Raw genomic sequence first — 21,620 nt, forward strand, 5'->3', positions numbered from 1 at the left:
GCTCAAGAAATTTTTCAGGCCAACTGCACCACCACAAAGACAAGCAAAGCCCAGCGATCATCACAGTCTCAAATGAAACAAAAGAGCACATACCAATTCGGTGATGGCACAAGGTGAAGACATGGATGTAAGCAGACCAACATGCAAAATGCTGGATGGATGAGATCCACACAATGAAGATGAAATGTCCAAGAACACCTCATCTGTATATATATCACAGATAAGATGGATTTATTAACCTGGGGTAACAAAACTCTCAAAAATGTCCCCATTAGTAATAAACTCTAGATTAAAACATTCCAGATTGAGTTTCCCAAAGGAAAAAAAAGGAGGGTTTTTTTTATGTAGGTTATGTTTCTTGTACATTATAACAGTAGACCAAGTCTTCCAGTGGTTTTGCAGGTAAAACATGAGGTGAACAATGATAAAAAAAAAATACATGTTTACATTTCACATTTGGTTGTAATACAAATGACATGACAGTGCTTGATATTGAAATAAAATGCAGAGAACGTAAAAAAAAAGCACAATCATAGACAGGTAGTTCCCGACTTACGATGAAGATTCGTTCCGATGACCTAGCCTACCCGGTAGTTTTGAAGAAAGATGATCAGTATGGGGCAGTATACTGTAATATGTTAATAATTTATTAAATTAAAGTACTTAATTTAGCAATTTACAGCACCGTAATGTATAAACGTTACAGTATATATGTATGTGCACGTGAAAGAGCGCCATTTCACGTGTCGGTAAGAAGTAAAACAATCAGTAAGAAGCTGATGAGACTGCGCTTTGTTTGAGTGTCCGGCATAATAAGGAGAGAAACGAGAGCTAAAACTGGGCTTTGAAAAATGGAAAAACTACGATGCATATACGCTGCTAGGTTTTCCTTCCGTGCAAAACCTTTTTTTACAATTTTGTCATCGCTCTCGTCATCGTAAGATCAAAAAATCGTAAGTCAGGTACTTCCTGTACTAAATAAAACAAAATGATTAATCACAGCATGCAATAAAAATTTTTTTAAAAAAGAATACACTGGCAATGTAGCTGGCAAAAAAAACACCAAGAAATGGATTACACTTAATGAGACAATCAGGAAAAAGGTCAGCTTGGCAGCAATAATTCCAACATAAGACAAAGCAATATGTTTTCAAGAAAGCAGCACCGAAAGAAAAAGGTGGCACCTGTACTAAAAAACGGCGACTGAATAACGAGGAAGAAAGAAAACAAAAATAAGAACATGATAAACAAACACAGCTCTGGCCACAGAAGCAGGTCACCATCAAGCCTGTGTTGCCTTGCAGCATCAGCAGAGAAGAGGACAATTTCGAAGCCATTCTTCTACATTGCCTTAGCTCAGAGATGTCATTATGCTTTAGTGTTTCTTTCTTTCTTTCTTTCTTTTTTTTTTGGAAAGCAAAAAGAAAAAAAAAGCATGCAGGCCACAGAGAAGGGAGGACACACCTTTCTCAGGGCACGCGCCCTTCCCTGCCTCCTCAGTGCTCCCGTTAGGAGCTCCGGGGCCAGCAGTAAGTGCTTGGTCCTCGGCCTGCAGATAGGGCAAAGTCGACTCAACTATCACCTCTGCCTGCTCTAAGAGCTTGGATATGGGTTCTTGCTCAGACTCCTCCCCACTCCACTGCTCCTCCTCTTCCTCCTGCTCCTCTAAAGCTGCTGCTGCTGCAATGTTCTCATCTTCCTCCGCTGCGGAGAGAGCCTCTATGGTCTCTTCTTCTTAATAAAGAGGGGGACAAGTGGAAACATCAAGACTACGGACAACACAGACTTGGGTTACAGTGGTTTGGAGGGAGTGGGACACTTTCAGCTCTGGGAACTCACAATAAAATGGTGTTTCAGTACGAATGTTGCCGAGTTTTCCGATTGATACTGTCATCTTACACACTGAGTAACAGCATTTTCAAAAGACTAGGAAACCACATAATGTCCATGGTTTCACAATGTCAAGGAGATAAATTTGTACTGTGATTGAATTCATTGCATTGCACTTTTAACAAACATCACACATGTGGTTATTTACCTTATAACCAGTGGCACCATGGGATTTATACAAAACCCTCCAACACATTTTATACTAAATGCTTAGCAAGACAAAAAACAAACAAACTGCAATCTATGGAAAGGAATTAATCACTTAGCATGAATTGTAAAGGTTACATAATCATGGCCACCCCACTGGCCACCCCGCTTGTAATTGGATTTTTAAAAGACGTAAATAGTTTCTTGAATATTAATCCAGGAGAACCTCAATTATATCTATACTATAATGGTTTGGACCACGAAACTCTAAACGCTAAAAAGCATTGCGAGAGTTTTTAAAAAATAGCACGGTTTTCCATGTGCAAAAAATGTACATTCATCTCATTCAATCAACTGTGCAGATATTGGGTTAAGGGCCTTGCTCATGGGCCAAGACAGGTGTGGTGTGGCTGGGATTTGGATCCAAAGTCCAAACCCTTAACTAAAAAGCTACCACCTCCCCAACAGTTGCACCAATCTGTGACAGATTGCCATGTTAGGATGCAACCATAAGAAGGGGTGTACAGTATTAATGTCTTTAACGTTCAGATTGAATGAGAGCCAAAATTGGTGCTTAAAAAGAAAGTCAGCAGTCTACAGTATGTTTATGAGGGCACATGAGGGGCACACTGGATCAACACTCGGCAGGATGCTGCTGCAGTGAGACAGATGTAGACAAGGAAATATAGAAAGGGAAATCATAGGCTTTTTTCTTTAATGTACAGTTCTTGCTTCAGCCAAAAACCTAACAAGAATTGACAAAGAATACCTTTATTGATTGGTGTATTGTAGTGATGAAAAAAAGTGTGTATGAGCATGTTAGTGCCAAAAGTAGAAGAGCTGAAAGTCTTCCTGTGAACTACAGCATGTGTACATCAACACGGTGGAAAAGGGAATTGGATCGGTAATGGGGCAGGATCATGGACAAATGAGAATGGGCCAGGTAATGGAGAAACAGACAATCAGACAGGCACAGGAGCAAGATTCACAAAACAGGCAAAGACCAAATAAAATGCACACCATGCTGGACTGACCTGCTGATCAGTCAGCAAGCCGTTTGGCTCACACCGTATCGAAACGAGATGCACGACCGGGGTCACTACTCTATCAGGTGCTGAGTGCATGGCCCTGATTTTCAATATACAGCTTTTTGTATTTACACAACACTTAAAAAAAGACACCAAGCAAAAAAGCTGGGCTGAGAGCCAAACGACTTCGAATGAAATGTCCGGAAAAAAAATGGACGGAGACAAAAAAGAGAGGGCATGACGAGGATAAGAAACGCTCCACAGACAGAGCGTGCACGACACAACAGAGACAAAAGACGGAAGGGTGGGTGGCAGACAAAAGAAAGAGACCAGGGAGAGAAAGAATATGAAGAAGGGAAGACCAAGGTTGAGAATAAACATGACAAACGAGAATTTGATATAGAAAAGGCAGAGAAAGAAAAGGAAGAGAATGGGGGAGGATGGTGCAGAGGAACCATGCTCGGTTCACCTTCGATCTGGCTAAAGGCAGCGGCTTGCCCTGAAGGGCGCGAGCCTGAGAGTGTCCACTCAGGGCTGAATAAGGGGTGGTCATAGTACTCCTCGTCAGAGTAGTAGGGTTCATCCTCAGGCACTGAAACTGAGATGGAGGGGGCGAGGAACTTGCACCTCTCCCGAGAATTTTGGAAGCGGCAGAGAGGCCCAGCCTCCTCCTCATCCCCTACATCTACAAACAGACACAAGGAGAAGGAAATGCAGGAAATCTGGACACAGAGAGAGAGAGAGAGAGAGAGAGAGAGAGAGAGAGAGAGAGAGAGAAAAAAGGGGAATATAGAGAAGACAGGAAAGGGTGAACAGATGGGTGGACGATTTTAAGAGTTGGATAGTTAGAATAAAATGAAATTAGAGGAAGGAAGATGGAAGAAGTTGAAAGAGATGGAAAAGAGAGATGAAAAGAAAAGGTGTAAATGATGATAATCTTAGGAGGAGGAGTAAAAGGTGAGGAAAAACATGGAAATGCCAGAGGTGATAAAAAGAGAAAGAGCTGAGACAAAAAGACAGGCAGCAGTAAAAAATAGAAAGAGAAAACAGATATGCAGAATAGGTTCTACGTAAAGGGATTGTGAAGACGTGGAACACATAAGCACAACACTGGAAAAATACACAAGACGCTATGGCCACAAACAGAAACAGCTGCTGTGGAGGCACCGTGTAATTATCTGAGTCAAAGTTTCATTTAAATCTTGATAAATCAGCCAAGAGTATATTTAGCTAACAATCCATGTCGCAGAGACATGGGAGAGTAAACAAGCTGAGATATAAATGCTGTATGAACTACAGTAAGTGATACAGCATCCATTGAAAATCCACCAACATGGTTCGAGATAGAAATAGTGGCTTGTGAGTTGGGTCACAAATTCCAAACCAGCTGAAAGTATAAGAGCAGGTGGTAACAGATACTAAACACTAAGTCTTACATGTACCACTGATCGTCGGTTCGCTACATCTTGGTAGCTAAAGGTTAATTGTAGAAAGTATTCCTAGGCACAGTCCATCCAAATGCAAGGTGCCACCAAATGCATGGGGCACAATCTGTTGGGGAAACTGGCCAAGGGTCTTCCAGGAATTACCACACTGCACTGTACTCATTTATATTGAAGGTGCTCTGTTACAGACACTAGTTGAAGGTAACCCTGCTAAGGCCAGTGTTGATATTAGTAGATATATTGTTCTTTTGTTTTCTTAAAATCATACATAAATCTCAAATTGGCAGATTAGTTATGTGCCTTAAACCCATCTCTGTAGTCACTTCTTACAGACACAGACATTCTCATCAACAGAACAGAGGTCACATTGCCGGTAGGTAACCTCATCTACCCTCCTCTGTCGTCTCTGTCACAAACAGTGGTGAAAGGTGGGCTCTAGAACTGCCAGTCTGCTGTAAGGAAAGATTACTTCATCACAGACTTAGCTTTCCACTATGTCTTCGACTTTCTGGCATTTACTGAGACCTGGATATCACAACACTATAACACCACTACACCAGCTGCTTTGTCTTCTGCCTATGCTCTCTCACTTGCCAAAAGAAACAGGTAAAGGTGGTGGGATGGGTTTACTGTTGTCACAGAGATGGTGTTTCACACCTCACCCTTTGTCTCATCTAACCATGTTTTTTTTTTAATTCCATGCAATTTCAGCTACCTCTCCAATCAACCTCTTCATCATTGTCCTTTACCACCCTCCTGGTCCCTTTGGAGACTTCCCACAAGAGATGGACACACTCAGTACTTTCCCTTCTGACAGCACCCCTCTGACAGTTCTTGGTGACTTCAACCGTTCATCTGACAAACTTCAGTCATCTTGCCTTCTGATTATTTTGAATACTTTGCCGTACAGCTACAGACATGACTGCTACCCCACTTCAAATTTCTAATCATCACCTGGTTTCCGTTACAATCACTCTTCCTATACTACCTAAAAACAATTTCCAGCTTCCTGTACTCTTTCATCTCTTTCTGACCCTCACTCCTTTTCCCCTCTACCTGTGGACTCTTAACCATGGACCTTCTCTGTCCCCTGACCACTAAACCCAAGAGGGACCTCTTGTCCCACGCCCCTGGCTGTCAGAAGTTTTTCCAGAACTGAGAACTAAGATCAGCAGTGAAGAAGTGGAAAAAATCACAACTTGACGCAGACCTTGCATCTTACCATGCACTTCTGCCAAATTTTTTTTAGGATGTGACTTCTGCTAAGACTGCCTTGTACAAGGAAAAGCTCGAGACCTCTGTACAAGATTTTCGTAAGCTTCACAACATAATCTCTTCACTACTCAACCCCTCCTTCTATGATAAGAAGATTGAGAAAATCTGCCAGACCTTCACTTCCTCCCCTACAATGCCTACTGTACACTATATAGCCAGGAACTCCTTACTCCTTTGTTGTCAAGCTTCTCAACGATAGCAGAAAAAGAAATACTGCAAGTCATCCAATCCTGCAATCCAACCACCTGCCCTTTGGATCCAATCCCTTTAACTACGCTTCAGACCATTTTACAAGACCCCCTGCCGTTCATCTCCACGATCATCAACAGGTCCTTAGCATCTGACCATGTGCCAACTACATTCAAGCAAGCGAGGGTTATTCACATTTGAAGAAACTTGATCTGAATCCATCAGACATCAACAACTACAGTTGCTGTTGTTGTTACTTCTCTCCTTTCTTTCTAAATCTCCGGAATGCACTGTTTTTAAACAACCAACTGTGTTTATCTCTTACAGAACAACCCCCATAATCCAAACCAGTCTGGATTCAAAGCGACACAATCCAAAGAGACAGCCCTAATCTGTACTCATCATCCTAGACTTTTCAGCAGCATTCAACACAGTCAACCACAAAACTCTCTTGTCTATTCTCAGGAGCCTTGGTATCCATGGAGCAGCATGGGGATAGTTTGCTTCCTACCTGAAAGGGCACTTATACCAGGTAATATGGAGGGGGTCCACATCTGCCTATGCAGACTCTCCACTGGTGTCCCACAAGGCTCAGTACTTGGTCCCCTCCTGTTCTCCCTCTATACCTATTCTCTTGGTGAAGTCAAATCCTTACATGGGTTTTCTTACTTAAGACTCACAGCACATTTTGTACGTTTCTCGAGACAAGGGCATCTGCTAAAGGCAGCAAATGCAAATGTAAATGAAACACTATTGATAGATACTGACCACTGCAGCCCAGGAACCACCCACAAGAGCTGAAGTTTTGGGGATTTCTCAGATTACTTAGTTGCTAGTTCCATAGTTCTCTTGATGCCTTGTCAGATTTCAAGGTACTAATGGTAGTCCTAGATCCCAGTCATTATTGGTATTGATTTTATTTAATTTTTTTATTGGTGACTGCCAATTTAGATGTTTTAGATTTTTTTTTTTTAAGAATAGTTTATGGAAGTTGTAATTTTTGTAAATTTCCATATTTTCATATCCCAGCAACGCAAGAAATAGGGTCAGAGTGCAGAGTCAGCTGTGTTTCAGCACCTCAGGGCACAGAGGGTCAAGGGCCTCTGCTCAAGCACCCCAAGAGTTCAGCTTGGCAATACTAGGGCTTGAACTCCTGACCTTTCGGTCAGTTTCCCAAAGCCTTTACCACTAAGATACCACATCCCTAATTGAAAGGGAATGCCAGGAGCAGGTTTAAGCCAAAAACAGATTAAAAAGCCTCAAAGCCTTAAAGTCATGAGTTAAAATAACATGCATCTGCCATGTGCCACCAGAGTGACACCTGTTGCCACAAGTAAAAAACTGCCTAAAAACAACCCAAACATGACCTGCTTATTGGAAATGTTTTATGTGCATCCCATGCTTTAGTGTATCATTGAAAACAACTTTAAAACAAATAGTCTTTAGTATTTTTTGTATAAGTTTATAAACTACATAAATTACATGGCTTCCACATTTCCAGGTTCTTTGTAACAACTGAACTTCAAACATTAGTTTATTTAATAGGAGGGCTAAACAAGCTGAGCATTGCACACACCTCCACTGGTTTATACACGGTGCCATTCTAACCACAGAGCAAAGATCCGACCGAAATCGGCATCGATAAACAACAAACACACACACGTACAAACAAAGAAACGGATGAGGGCAGGCCCACGACATGAACAGCACTCACAACATAACATGCAAAAGAAGAAGACGAGAACAGAATGAGCAAAACATTTCCCTAGACTTGACGGTACCAGGGGGATGAGCCTGAATGCCAACAGCATGGCATTAAGGGCCAGAGTAAGAAATAGTATCATGCAGGGTGAGAAGGTTTCCGGAGGAGTGTATGTAGGAAACAAAGTGATGTTGATAGAAGTAAGGTGGGGGGGCGGGTGGGGTAAATGTCATAGTTTTGATTTGAGCTGTCTGATTTCCTCTAAGAATCTGGCAATGAAGATCAAGCCAAGCATTTAACACGCGCCGAGGAGAAGTAAGGAAGAGGACAAGGTGGCGAAAACATTCCTGCACCCATTTCTCTTTTAGCATGGGTCTCCGTGCCTCAATCAGGAGTGTGTGTCTTATCGGCTGTCCAGCAAGAAATAGTGGTGGCCATTTTTTCCAAAAAAAAAAAAAAAAACCCTCATGTGGGGCCAGTAGTGAACAGGGATGAAGACACATCCAAACCACAGATGTTTTTATTTTTTTTCACACTCACCAATTGCACAAACACTACTACACTTTCCACACACTTACACTTATTAGCAACTGGACATGGACCTACCTTGCTCTAGAGGGCCAAAGTGCTCGGCTGCAGGAGATGGAGGTGGAGAAGGTGGCAAGTTGGTCGAGTCTTCCACTGCAGCAACACAGAAAACAACAAAAGTATATGAGCAATGGATGTAATCAATAGAAAAAGATAGCAACGAATCTACAACGTGACGCTTAGGTTAGAGATGCAACTGACTTCCTTGCTTGGTTTAAGCTCGCACTGCATGAGCTCATCCTTTTAATACCGCATTAATGAGGTCACACATTTTTTCAGCTCCTGAAAACTTGCAGCAACCGTTATTCAAAAGCAAAGTGCAATTATAAACTATTCCAAGACTTATAGAACAGAATATTGTCCTGAACTGTTTGATTGCTCAGCTTAATATTACTGGTGACTATATTTGTTTATTAACTAAAAATTTGATTCTTGATTATGTTTAATAATCAAGAGTACCGTATTTTCCGGAATATAAGCCGCTACTTTTTTCCCACGCTTTGAACCCCATGGCTTAAACAATGAAGCGGCTAATTTATGGATTTTTCCTGGGTTTTTCCCGGTTTCACAAGCTTCATTCAGAAAACTGAGCCCCATAACATTAGACCAATGAAATTGCCGGACGGGTTCAGGTGAACCAATGAAACTCTTTATATTAAATCAGATGCGATCCCACTGAATCGGGCCGCACCACATCATAAATATGGATGATGTTCCTCTGACGTATGACCTGCCGCTTACTCGGACTGTCTACAGGAAATGCGAATCATTCGTCATGCTGAAAACAACCGGGCATGAAAAAACGCACTTCACCTGTGTTCTGAGCTGCACGGCATCGAGAGAAAAGCTTCACCTCATGGTGATTTTTAAATGCACGACGATGCCAAAAGAAAAACTCGCGAGAGAAATTGTTGTGAAAGGAAGGAGTAAGACAGTGAACTTTCTTGGTAGGCTACTGTTTAGATACAAGCCGTGTAACAGACACTGTCTTTCGTTAAAGCCTGTGTAAAGTTCATTAGTTTCATTATAGACACCTGCGGCTTATAGACATGTGCAGTGTATTTATGTTCAAAATACAAATCAAATTCTGTGGGTGCGGCTTATATTTGGGTGCGCTTAATAGTCCGGAAATTACGGTAGTTGAAAAAACTGTTTGAAACATCAATATTAATTACCCCCGCTTCAACAGTCTTTATTTTATTTGCATTTATGGCATATGGCAGATGTTTTTATCCAGAGCGGATTACACTTATCTCATTTAAACAACAGCTATGGGGCCTTGCTCAGGGGCCTTGAAGCAATGGCAGACAAAAATACCTTCAATACCTATAATAAAATTATTAAACCATGTACTTGAGTTAAAGCAGAGATACACAACTTTATATATTATTTCATTAAAAGTAAAAGTGCTACAAAAGTAGCACTTCTTCTCCTTCTGGCTGCTCCCATTAGGGGCGCCACAGCGGATCATCCGTCTCCATACCCCCCTGTCCTCTACATCTGCCTCTTTCAATCCAACTACCTGCATGTCTTCCCTCACCACATCCATAAACCTCCTCCTTGGACTTCCTCTACAAAATTATTCGCCTTTAAATGTACTTAAGTGTCCAAAGTAATATGATTTATTATGGCTATAATTTACCTATTATAATTTTTTGTCACAAGACTCTTCATTAATCAACTCAGTTTATGTGAAAAGACGCTATCATTACTCTTAAAACACCAATTTATTAATAGAATGGTATTAATAAGCCAAACACTGATCGATATATATTACAATTATTGTCCAGAAGCATCTTTTCAACTACTTCGAAAGAATTTAGCAAATTAGGCCACGGGTGTTGAACTGATGCTAAACTGTATGTTGGTGCTGAGTAGATACACCAAGCGTTGAAAACTTAGCACACGCTCAACATTGATAGGTGGATTGCTGTGTGTTTGACCAGATTTGATCCGCAAAACGTAGTTGAGTAACTTTGACCTTAAAATGGGGTGAAGTATCCAAAAAAAGAAAAATACTTCAGTAAAGTACGGATACATGAAAAAAGCTCCTTAAATACAGTAACAAATTACATTTACTTCTTTACTGTCCACCACCGAAAACTCAGGAGTGGCAGCTTGGTGTAGCTGCAATTTTAACTCGTGACCTTCTAAGCCAAATCCAATGCCTTAACCACTAAGCGCCCATATTATGTATGCATCCCATTTAATAAAAGCAATATACTGTCTGAAGACTTTCCTTCAATGGAAAACACCTTGAAGTTCTGACACTGGAGACTCCTTTCATACATGTTAACAATTATACTTCTTTTCCTCCACCGTAGACATCTGCGCATGTTATCATTGAAATAAGAATCAGACCATAAAATTTGTCGTGTCAGAATTGCTGTTATAGAAAATGAGAACACACCAACAGGTCATGATATGATGACAGACCCGAGAGCTCTCATCACACTGAACCAGGCCAGCAGTCAGGTAAGCTTTATTTCTATGCATGCACTGTGTGTACTGTGACACAAACACACACACACAAGAAGGTAGGACAGGTTGTTTGGACGAGTGGACAGGTTGTTTTCTCAACCCTTAGTCAGCATGCATATACACAGCAGAGTGCTAATGGAAGAGACCAGCTGTCAAAACGGATTTGCCATTCAGCAGGAGGTGAAGCGACAGCACAGAGACCTACTCAGGTCCAAGATAAAAAGGATACACACAGACACATGCACACTCACGCACATACACAAATTACCTGGTCATCAAAAAACATATCCACTAATAAAAGAAACTTATGGTCATTTTGCAATATCCATCATTTGTTCGTATACTGTACATGTTGCCATGCAAAACCAACAAATCCAGCCATATGTGGTTCTTCAGCAAACTGTTACAATGAAATTAAAGGCATACAATGGTATATCATGTCTTTGGACATGGTATCATGGAATATTTCCTTCACTTGAACTAGGAGACCCAAATCTGTTTCAACCCTGACAATGTCCTTGTGCACAAAGCCGGCTCCATGAAGATATGGTTTCATGAGAAAGTTGGAGTGGAAGATCTCCTGCTGAAGAGCTATAAACCCATTCGAACGCCTTTTAGATGAATATGTATGCTGTCCCACCTCATGAAGATTGTGGACCTTTAAAGAAGTAGATGCCGACCCCGCAAACATCCCGAACCATCTAGAGACGTACCAGCGCCATATGGATTTCACTTCATGTGGAGTTTGGACACTGGACCTCTTTAAGTGTTTAAAGGCTCTGGCATGAAGAAGCTGGTGTTGGATTTATGATGATCGCAAATGTTGAGCTATTTTATTAGTTGCTTAGGAGCTCCTGGTTCCATAACTTTAAATGAGACTGTAGAAAGATCATTACTCATAATCTTATACTCCCGTGCTCAAGTTAGTTTTCTAGTGTTCTGTATTGTTTAAAGACTATAATCACAATCTTGATGTCACCCAAATGAGGATGGGTTCCCCTTTTGAGTCTGGTTCCTCTCAATGTTTCATCCTCATAATATCTAAGGAAGTTTTTCTTGCCACAGTCGCCACAGGCTGCTAATCAGAAATAAACACATCGTTCACCTCTTACATTTCTGTAAAGCTGTTTTGAGACAATGTCTGTTGTGAAAAACGCTATATAAATAAACTACACCCAAGGCCTGGTCACATCACCTAAATCAGTAACTGACTTTACTAACACCCTTATAGCTGAATAAACAAACATATCCACAAAATCTAGTGGAACATCTTCCCAGAAGAAAAAGAAGAAAAGTGGAGCTTATTATACGAGCAAACTGGGACAAAATGTGGAATGGAATGTTCAATAAAAACATATGAATCTTATAGTCCAAATCCCTCACATGATAAAGTGTCTGCAAGCTGCCAGTAGATTCAGGAAATAAGTAATTTCTGGAATTTAAAAGTAATCATTTCAAATGAATCTAATTACTGACAAAAAAAAAATAAAAGGTTGCTATCTGCGACAATGACAGCAAAACAAATGCCAGTTTTTGATAATTTAGGACACACCGTTTGATGAAACCCTTCAGCTGTGGGACCTTCTGGCAGTTCTGCTGTCACAGCTAGACTTTCTGGACTCACTTTTGTTCTTGTATGATCTCCTGCTGCCTGCTCCTGACACTTTTCTACTGCTCTGAACCTGCCAGATTTACCCTGATCCTCTATCACATCTGTTGGGCCAGTTTTAAGACTAGTTTTGTAACATGCCAACAGATGGCAGCACAAGGCTACATGCACAGTCACAGGGAGCACCGACCTTAATAAGTCAGTGTGCAAAAAGACATTGTCCTGTGTACATTGGGAGCTGTTCATATGGGCAAATTCTGTCCACGTGTGTTACCACGTCTGGTATTCTGACCACGTGCGCACCCTGTCACTGAGCTCCTCCTTATATGTGAGTTTCTCTTCAGAAACAACATGATCTTACCTCCTCACCCATTCTACACGCCAGATTTGGCTCCTACAGACTCTGACCTCCTCCCAAAGATGAAGATCCAGCTCAAAGCTCACAGTTTTGACATCATTGCAGAGATCCAGCGTGAATCACAGAAGGTGCTTGACACTCTTCTAAAAAAGAAGACTTCCAGGACACGTTTCAGACGTGGCAGGAACTCTGGAAGCTAAGGAAACTATTTTGAAGGAGTGTGTAAAAGTAGATAAATAAAGTTCTTTCTTATAAACAGATCTAGTCTCAAAACCTTCTGATACCACTTTGTACCATACTGATTTACAATCCCAATCTCTGGGGCCAACCAGAAGAGCTTCCCTTTCAAGCCTGGTTCCAAAATTTCAAGGTTGCAATTCTCCAGGTTATGAAGATTTTCATCACCACCATTGCATTTACATTTATGGCATTCAGCCGATAACTTTATCAAAAGTGACATACATTTATCTCATTCATACAACTGAGCAACTATGGAGTTAAGGGCCTTGATTAGGGGCCCAGATGTGCATCTTATTGTGGCTGGGACTTGGACCCACAACCTTCGAATCCAAAGCCCAATGCCTCAATTACTAACCTCTAATCCTAATGTTTATATTCAGTAAGAATGCTGCTTTGTGTCATCCTCCAGATAGGCAACATGAACTTCAACAGACATACAGCAGTTCCAAATATGGTATTATTTTATTTGTTCCCACATTAGAATCCCCGATTAGATATCTACAAAAATTCCATAAATACTAACATTTATACTGCTATAACCCAATCCTTTTTTAAGTTTTTGCTGTTCTTTTGCTAATTGATCTCGATGAGACAAGCATTTACGTGACGGATAAATGAACATAATTTCCCTGATCCTGATTTTGAAGTACAATTCCAAAAAAGTTGTGTTCTTTAAAAAAAAAACTGTAAATAAAAACAGAATGCAATTATATACAAATGTTATAAACCCATATTCTATTCACAATAGAAAACATAGAAAATATATTTCAAATACATTTTACTCAGGAAATGTATAATTTTAAGGAATTATTAAGGTCATTTTGAATGTGAAGTCTCAAAAGAGTTGGGACGGGGCAACAAAAGTCTGAAAACGTAAGTGTTATTAAAATAAAACAGTCGGAAAACATTTAGCAACTAATGAGGTTAACTGACAACAGGTCAGTAAGATGATTGGGTATAAATAGTGTTTCTCAGAGAGTAGAAGTAATGATGAGCAGAGTTTCACCAATCTGTGAAAGACTGTGTCTAGAAATTGTGGAACAATTTCAGAATTTATTTTTCAGAATATATGGGACAACATTCTTCTTCCAAAAACTTCAGCAACTGGTCTCCTTAATTCTCTAATGTATTCTTCTTCTTCTTCTTTCGGCTGCTCCCATTAGGGGTCGCCACAGCGGATCATCCGTCTCCACACCACCCTGTCCTCTACATCTGCCTCTTTACACCAACTACCTGCATGTCTTCCTCACCACATCCATGAACCTCCTTTTGGCCTTCCTCTTTCCTCCTACCTGGTGGCTCCATCCTCAGCATTCTTCTACCAATATAATTTATGTCCCTCCTCTGCACATGTCCAAACCATCTCAATCTCGCCTCCTCACCTTGTCACCAAAACATCCTACATGCGCTGTCCCTCTAATAAACTCATTTCTAATCTTATCCATCCTCGTCACTCCCAACGAAAACCTCAACATCTTTAGCTCTGCTACCTCCAGCTCCACCTCCTGTCTTTTACTCAATGCCACTGTCTCTAAACCATACAACATCGCAGGTCTCACCACAGTCCTATAAACTTTCCCTTTCAATTTTGCAGATACCCTACTATCACAAATCACTCCTGTCACTCTTCTCCACCCACTCCACCCTGCCTGCACTCTTTTCTTCACTTCTCTAACACACTCTCCATTACTTTGCACTGTTGAACCCAGGTACCTGAATTCCTCCACCTTCTGAAGCTCTTCTCCTGCAACCGCACCACTCCACTGCCCTCCCTCTCATTCACACACATGTACTCTGTCTTACTCCTACTGAGTTTCATTCCCTTCTCTCCAGTGCATATCTCCACCTCTCCAGGCTCTTCTCAACCTGCTCCCTACTCTCACAACAAATCACAATATCATCCGCAAACATCATAGTCCAGGGAGACTCCTGTCTGACCTCGTCCGTCAACCTGTCCATCACCACTGCAAACAGGAAAGGGCTCAGGGCCGATCCTTGATGCAGTCCAACCTTCACTCTAAACCAGTCTGTCGTACCTACTGCACACTTCACTGCCGTCACACTGTCCTCATACATGTCCTGCACCACCCTTACATACTTCTCCGACACACCTGACTTCCTCATACAGTACCACAACTCCTCTCTTGGCACCCTGTCGACGCCTTCTCTAAATCCACAAATACACAATGCAATTCCTTCTGTCCTTCTCTATACTTCTCCATCAACATTCTCAAAGCAAATATGGCATCTGTGGTGCTCTTCCTCGGCATGAAACCATACTGTTGCTCACAGATGGTCACCTCTTCTCTCAGCCTGGCTTCCACTACTCTTTCCCATAACTTCATGGTGTGACTGATCAACTTAATACCCCTGTAGTTACTGCAGGTCTGCACATCTCCTTTATGCTTAAAGATCGGTACCAGCACACTCTTTCTCCATTCCTCAGGCATCTTCTCACCTTCCAAAATCCTGTTAAACAATCTGGTCAAAACCCCACTGCCATCTCTCCTAAACATCTCCACGCTTCCACCGGTATGTCATCTGGTCCAACCGACTTTCCACTCTTCATCCTCTTAATCGCTGCTCTCACTTCCTCCTTACTAATCTTATCTACATCCTGCTTCACCATCTCCACATCATCCAACCTTCTCTCTCTCTGATTTTCCTCATTCATCAGCTGCTCAAAATACTCCCTCCACCTTCTCAACACACTCTCCTCACTAGTCAACACATTTCCTCTCCATCCTTTACTGCTCTAACTTGCAGTACATCCTTTCCAGCTCGGTCCCTCTGCCTGGCCAATCGGTACAAATCCTTTTCTCCTTCCTTAGTGTCCAACCTCTCATACAGCTCCTCATATGCCTTTTCCTTGGCTTTCGCCACATCCTCTTAACCTGCTGCCGCATCTCCTTGTACTCCTGCCTACTTTTCTCATCACTCTGTCTATCCCACTTCTGTTTTGCCAACCTCTTTCTCCTTATGCTCTCCTGCACTTCCTCATTCCACCACCACGTCTCCTTGTCTTCCTTTCTATTTCCAGATGTCACACCAAGTACTTTTCTAGCTGCCTCCTCATCACTCCTGCAGTAGTTGCCCAATCATCCAACACCTCCTTAACACCACTGAGCCTCTCTCTGACCTCTTCCCTGAACCTCACACTACACTCTTCCTCCTTCAGTTTCCACCATCTTATTCTTCTTTCAGTCCTCACTCTCCTCCTCTTCATCCTCGCCTCCAAAACCATCCTACAGACCACCATCCTATGCTGTCTAGCTACACTGTCCCCTGCCAACACCTTACAGTCGCCAATCTCCTTCAGGTTGCATCTCCTGCATAGCACATAGTCCACCTGTGTGCACCTTCCTCCACTCTTATACGTCACCCTATGATCCTCCTTCTTTTAAAATAAGTGTTCACCACTGCCATTTCCATCCTTTTAGCAAAATCTACCACCATCTGCCCTTCCACATTCCTCTCCTTAAAACCATACCTACCCATCACCTCCTCATCACCTCTGTTCCCTTCACCCACATGCCCATTAAAGTCCGCCCCAATCACTAACCGTTCTTTCCTAGGTACACCATCTACCACTTCATCTAATTCACTCCAGAATCTTTCCTTCTCCTCCATCTCACAGCCAACTTGTGGAGCATAGGCACTGATGACATTTATCATCATCCCTTCAACTTCCACCTTCACGATCATCACCCTATCAGAAACTCTCTTCACCTCCACTACACTCTTACTGTACTCTTCCTTCAGAATCACCCCTACACCATTTCTCTTTCCATCCACACCATGATAAAACAGTTTAAACCCACCTCCAATGTTCCTGGCCTTACTCCCTTTCCACTTGGTCTCCTGAACACACAACATATCTACCTTTCTCCTCTCCATCATATCAGCTACCTCTCTCCCTTTACCCGTCATAGTACCAACATTTAAAGTACCAACCCGAAACTCTACTCTCCTACACTGCTCCTTTCCCTGCCGTCTCTGTAGACGTCTTCCTCCTCTCCTTCTCCTCCTTCGGCCAACAGTAGCCCAATTTCCACCGGTACCCTGTCGGCTAACGATACCTGTGGCGGTCGTTGTTAACCCGGGCCTCGACCGATCCGGTATGAAATTCTCATTTGTGATCCGCATATTTGATTTGGCACGTGTTTTACGCTGGATGCCCTTCCTAACGCAACCCTCCCCATTTACCCGGGCTTGGGACCGGCACTAAGAATGCACTGGCTTGTGCCTCCCTAATGGCTGGGTTTAATTCTCTAATGTATACTGGTCTCAATTCTCAGATTTATACAAACAGAAGACGTGATGCTAATTGCTAAAATGCTTAAAAATGTTTTTTTTACTTAAAAAATAAAATAAAATAAAAGTCGGTCAAAAACTGAGAGAACTCATTTGAATATTTATTGCAAGAATAAAGGACCACACTGCAATTATATCAAATGTCCTTACTTACATAACTACAGCATTTCAAATACTTCAAAACGTATACTTATATACATAATACTATACAAAACATATTTGAAGCATACCATTATATTTTCTCTTCCAAGAATTAAACAAAAACCGGATTTGCAAGAGAGCACGGTTCCCGGTATCAAGGAGAGTAAATGATAATGGCGTGTCCTACCTGAGGAAAGTCGGACGGCTGTGCCTGGATGGAGCTCCTGCTCTCCCTTCAGTACCGCGACCGCCTCAGCCGTCACCTCCTGTACGATGCGCGCAGACACTTGCTCTGGAAAACACGTACACACGCCCATCATCATCATCATCATCATTATCAACATTATCGGCATAGAACACGTATATTATAATAAATTGGCCAGAATTGTGAACGCAAAATGATTCGTTTTCGAATTTATGGATGCTCTAGTAACTATAAACATCTGGAACATCTGGATACTGGTCAAAATAATGAGAATGAAAATTAAATGTAAGGATAATTTAAATAAAAACATCTATTAAATAATAAGATAAATAGATAGATAGATAGATAGATAGATAGATAGATAGATAGATAGATAGATAGATAGATAGATAGATAGATAGATAGATAGATAGAAGCTTAAAATCTGAAATTAAAATGAACATGTCAGTTACATTTTGTGATCTCGCACAAAAAAAAATCCTCAATCCTGCACACATTCAGTCTCCATAGAAACAGAACGAGCTGTACATATAAAAAAAAAAAAAAGAATACCAAGAAAATGTTAGTCTTTCTTTTAGTCCTTTCAGTATTCTGAAAAAAAAAGTGATGATAAAAAGAAGAGGAAAAAAACCCTGAAAGGACTGAGAGAACTTGTGTTATAGACCAGGATGCGATTGTCATGGAAACAGTGACACAGTATCACAGAAGGTTATGGCTTTATAACATGGACATGTTTACTGACTGACTGCTCTAAATAGAAAAAAATGGTTTGATGATTCTCAGAGATTGTGTTTTAAATAATCTGGGCTTTAAATCAAAGGCAATTTATTTAAAATGTCAGTGAGTATTAAGGAAATGAGTAATCTAGTGAAACATCTTCCCAGGAGAGTGGAGGTTATTATAACAGTAAACAGGGATTAAATGTGGAATGGAAAGTAAAAAAAAAAAACATTTAAATCCTACAGTCAGGTGCCACAAACTGTTTGTCCATATAGTGTAATTATATAAAACAATTTCGCTCCAAAGTATAAAGAAATGGCAAATTATTACACATTAAAATGAAAATCGCTAGAGAAGGATTTGTACCGATTGTACCGATTTGTATTGATCGGCCAGGCAGAGGGACCGAGCTGAGAAGGAAGTGCTGCAAGATACAAAGCATTTTTGTACTTCGCTCTAGATAAGGGCATCTGCTAAATGCCGCAAATGTAAATGTAGATAGAGCAATAAAGAATGGAGATGGAAATGTGTTGACTAGTGAGGAGAGTGTGTTGAGAAGATGAAGGGAGTATTTTGAGCAGCTGATAAACAAGGAAAATGAGAGAGAGAGAAGGTTGGATGATGTGGAGATGGTGAAGCAGGATGTGGATAGGATTAGTAAGAAGGAAGTGAGAGCAGCGATTAAAAGGAAGAGTGGAAAGTCGGTTAGACCAGATGAAATACAGGTGGAGTTTTTAACCAGGTTTTTTTAACAAGTTTTTGGAAGGTGAGAGGATGCTGAGGAATGGAGAAGGAGTGTGCTTGTACTTTAAGAATAAGGGAGATGTGCAGACCTGCAGTAACTACAGGGGAATTAAGTTGATCAGTCACACCATGAAGTTATGGGAAAGAGTAGTGAAAGCCAGGATGAGAGAAGAAGTGACCATTTGTGAGCAACAGTATGGTTTAATGCTGAGGGAGAGCACCACAGACGCATTAATTGCTTTGAGAATGTTGATGGAGAAGTATAGAGAAGGTCAGAAGGAGTTGCATTGTGTGTTTGTGGATTTAGAGAAAGCGTACAACAGGGTGGAGAGAGGAGTTGTGGTATTGTATAAGGAAGTCTGGGGTGTCAGAGAAGTATGTGAGGGTGGTGCAGGACATGTATGAGGACAGTGTGACAGCAGTGAAGTGTGCAGTAGGAACGACAGACTGGTTTAAGGTGGAGGTTGGACTGCATCAAGGATCGGCTCTGTTTGGACATGTGCAGAGGAGGGACATGGGGTATATTAGTAGAAGAATGCTGATGATGAAGCCACCAGGAAGGAGGAAAATAGGAAGGCCAAGGAGGAGGTTTATGGATGTGGTGAGGGAAGACATGCAGGTAGTTGGTTTAAAAGAAGGCAGATGTAGAGGACCGGGGAGTATATACACGAATGATCCGCTGTGGCGACCCCTAATAAGAGAAGCCGAAAGAAGAAGAAGAAGATATGTTCAAATCCCAAATCCACCATAGTGGCACTGCTGGGCCCTTGGGAGAGGCCCCTAACCCTGAACTGCTCATTGTACAAGAAGTCACTCTGGATAGAGGTGTCTTCCAAATGCCATGGGTGTAAATGAACAAACCATATACTGTATAAAAGTGAGAATAAAAAACCCATTCCACATTTTGTTTTTGTGTATAATTCTTTCCACATTTTTTTGCATCAGGATGAAGGAATGTTGTACCATTAAGTGTAAAAAAGAAAAAGACAAAGAAATGAAGATGTGGTAACTTGTCTGCAGTTATTAAAAGTGCTCCAAGGAAGGAACAGTGGTGAACCGGCGACAGGGTCATGGCCGGCCGAGGATCCTGTCTGGTCCGTGTGGTCCGATCCAACAGACAAGCTCCAGTAGATCAAACTGCTAAAGAAGTTCATGCTGTTGATCTTTAATAGGTCAGGACTGTTTTAGCAGCAAAAGGGGGACCAACACAATATTAAGCAGGTAGTCATAATGTTATGCCTGATGTTATGTACGTATATGGTTGATTCTGATTGGCTGGAAGGTGCACAGGAAGTCGGTTTTATTGAGTATTCATCCAGACCATGGTCTAAATATTGAATGTTATAAAATAAATGCTATTGCAATGCCGTACACTGATGAAATCTCAAACAAATATCCGCATTTACAGTACAGCAGCTCAGCCTACTCTCACATGCACAGTTCATTATAAATTAGCACTGGCTCTCTAATACACAGTTCAGTGTGCTATGCATTGAAAAGTCTTTTTCTGGTGCATGGCTCCTAAAAAGAATAAAAATTAGTGGTTTAAGCACCACTTTATCCTCCCACGTACATGCTATAGAAAGTGCTTTTGTGCTTTAAAGGCATTCCACCCACATCTAATCACACACACACACACACACACACACACAAACAAACAAGACCTCTTCTTAACCACATTCTTGATTCTCTTTAGGAAAAAAAAAACATTACATCTTTAAAGACGCTTTGATTTTTCCTCTCACACCTTCCTCCGGGACCATGCTGTTACATCCGATCTCGACAAGATGTTTACACCCCGATAGGTCAGTGAGGTCAGTGACCATGGTCTATTTAGCATCATACAAGTGACTAGAGTTCCCCCGTCGCTCAGGCCAGGCCGGAGATCAGCGTGACTATAACGTGAATCGGAGAATAAACGCTGTTCAGTAGAGCGCGGACAAAACGAAGAGAACATGCCATTTCTACACTGTAACACCAAAGAGAGAAGTGCATGCTGTAATTGCACGTCCTCTCGCCCACACAGCTCATTACTGCAGAGATGGAGGGGGGCATCAGAGATGAGCTGAGAGAAAGAGAGAGATGAAGAAAAAAAAGCGGGAAAGATTCAGAGGGAGAAAGAAAGAGGGGGAAAAACTAGGGTTAAAAAGAGTTCTTTGCCAAACTGTTACCACAGAGTTGGAGGCACACAATTGTATAATAAGTATCTGGATGTGGTGGCATATACAGTATAAATACAGTATAAACTATTTACAGTATAAACTATTTATCAATATATAATTATTAGGAGATGTGCTATACTTTTATTATTTAGAAAGCAGACAATAATTTGTGACCAATATTTGATATCTCTCAGCATCACTGCTGCTACGTGAATATGATGCATCGCAACACTACGGAGACCGAGGCGTGTCCTGAGAGTCACATAGAATACAGATTAACATGGCAGAGGTAGAGCTGTGACTTTCTGAAGACACAACAAAAAAAGAACGTCCGGTTTTATTTTGGCTTTTTTCTTTTTTCTGCACTGTAAAGGCGTGTTTT

General features: G+C 41.4%; 1 protein-coding gene across 14 annotated transcripts in view; it reads right to left on the bottom strand.

Annotated features, from left to right (window-relative positions):
- Nucleotides 1-21,620, bottom strand: part of map2 (microtubule-associated protein 2) — a 142,758-nt gene that overhangs the window by 25,448 nt on the left and 95,690 nt on the right. For 7 of the 14 annotated variants that reach the window (XM_046842135.1, XM_046842158.1, XM_046842175.1 and 4 more), the window contains 4 exons: nucleotides 17,595-17,699; nucleotides 8,283-8,357; nucleotides 3,535-3,750; nucleotides 1,465-1,734 (listed from right to left, as the gene is read on the bottom strand). In XM_046842135.1, the coding sequence (XP_046698091.1) occupies nucleotides 1,465-1,734; nucleotides 3,535-3,750; nucleotides 8,283-8,357; nucleotides 17,595-17,699 (666 nt within the window). Of the gene's footprint in view, nucleotides 1-1,464; nucleotides 1,735-3,534; nucleotides 3,751-8,282; nucleotides 8,358-17,594; nucleotides 17,700-20,789; nucleotides 20,937-21,620 lie in introns of those variants that run through there. The other 7 variants (XM_046842240.1, XM_046842199.1, XM_046842150.1 and 4 more) reach the window with 6 other exon arrangements.

The sequence above is a fragment of the Silurus meridionalis genome, chromosome 3 (assembly GCF_014805685.1).
Source record: "Silurus meridionalis isolate SWU-2019-XX chromosome 3, ASM1480568v1, whole genome shotgun sequence".
NCBI lineage: Eukaryota > Metazoa > Chordata > Actinopteri > Siluriformes > Siluridae > Silurus > Silurus meridionalis.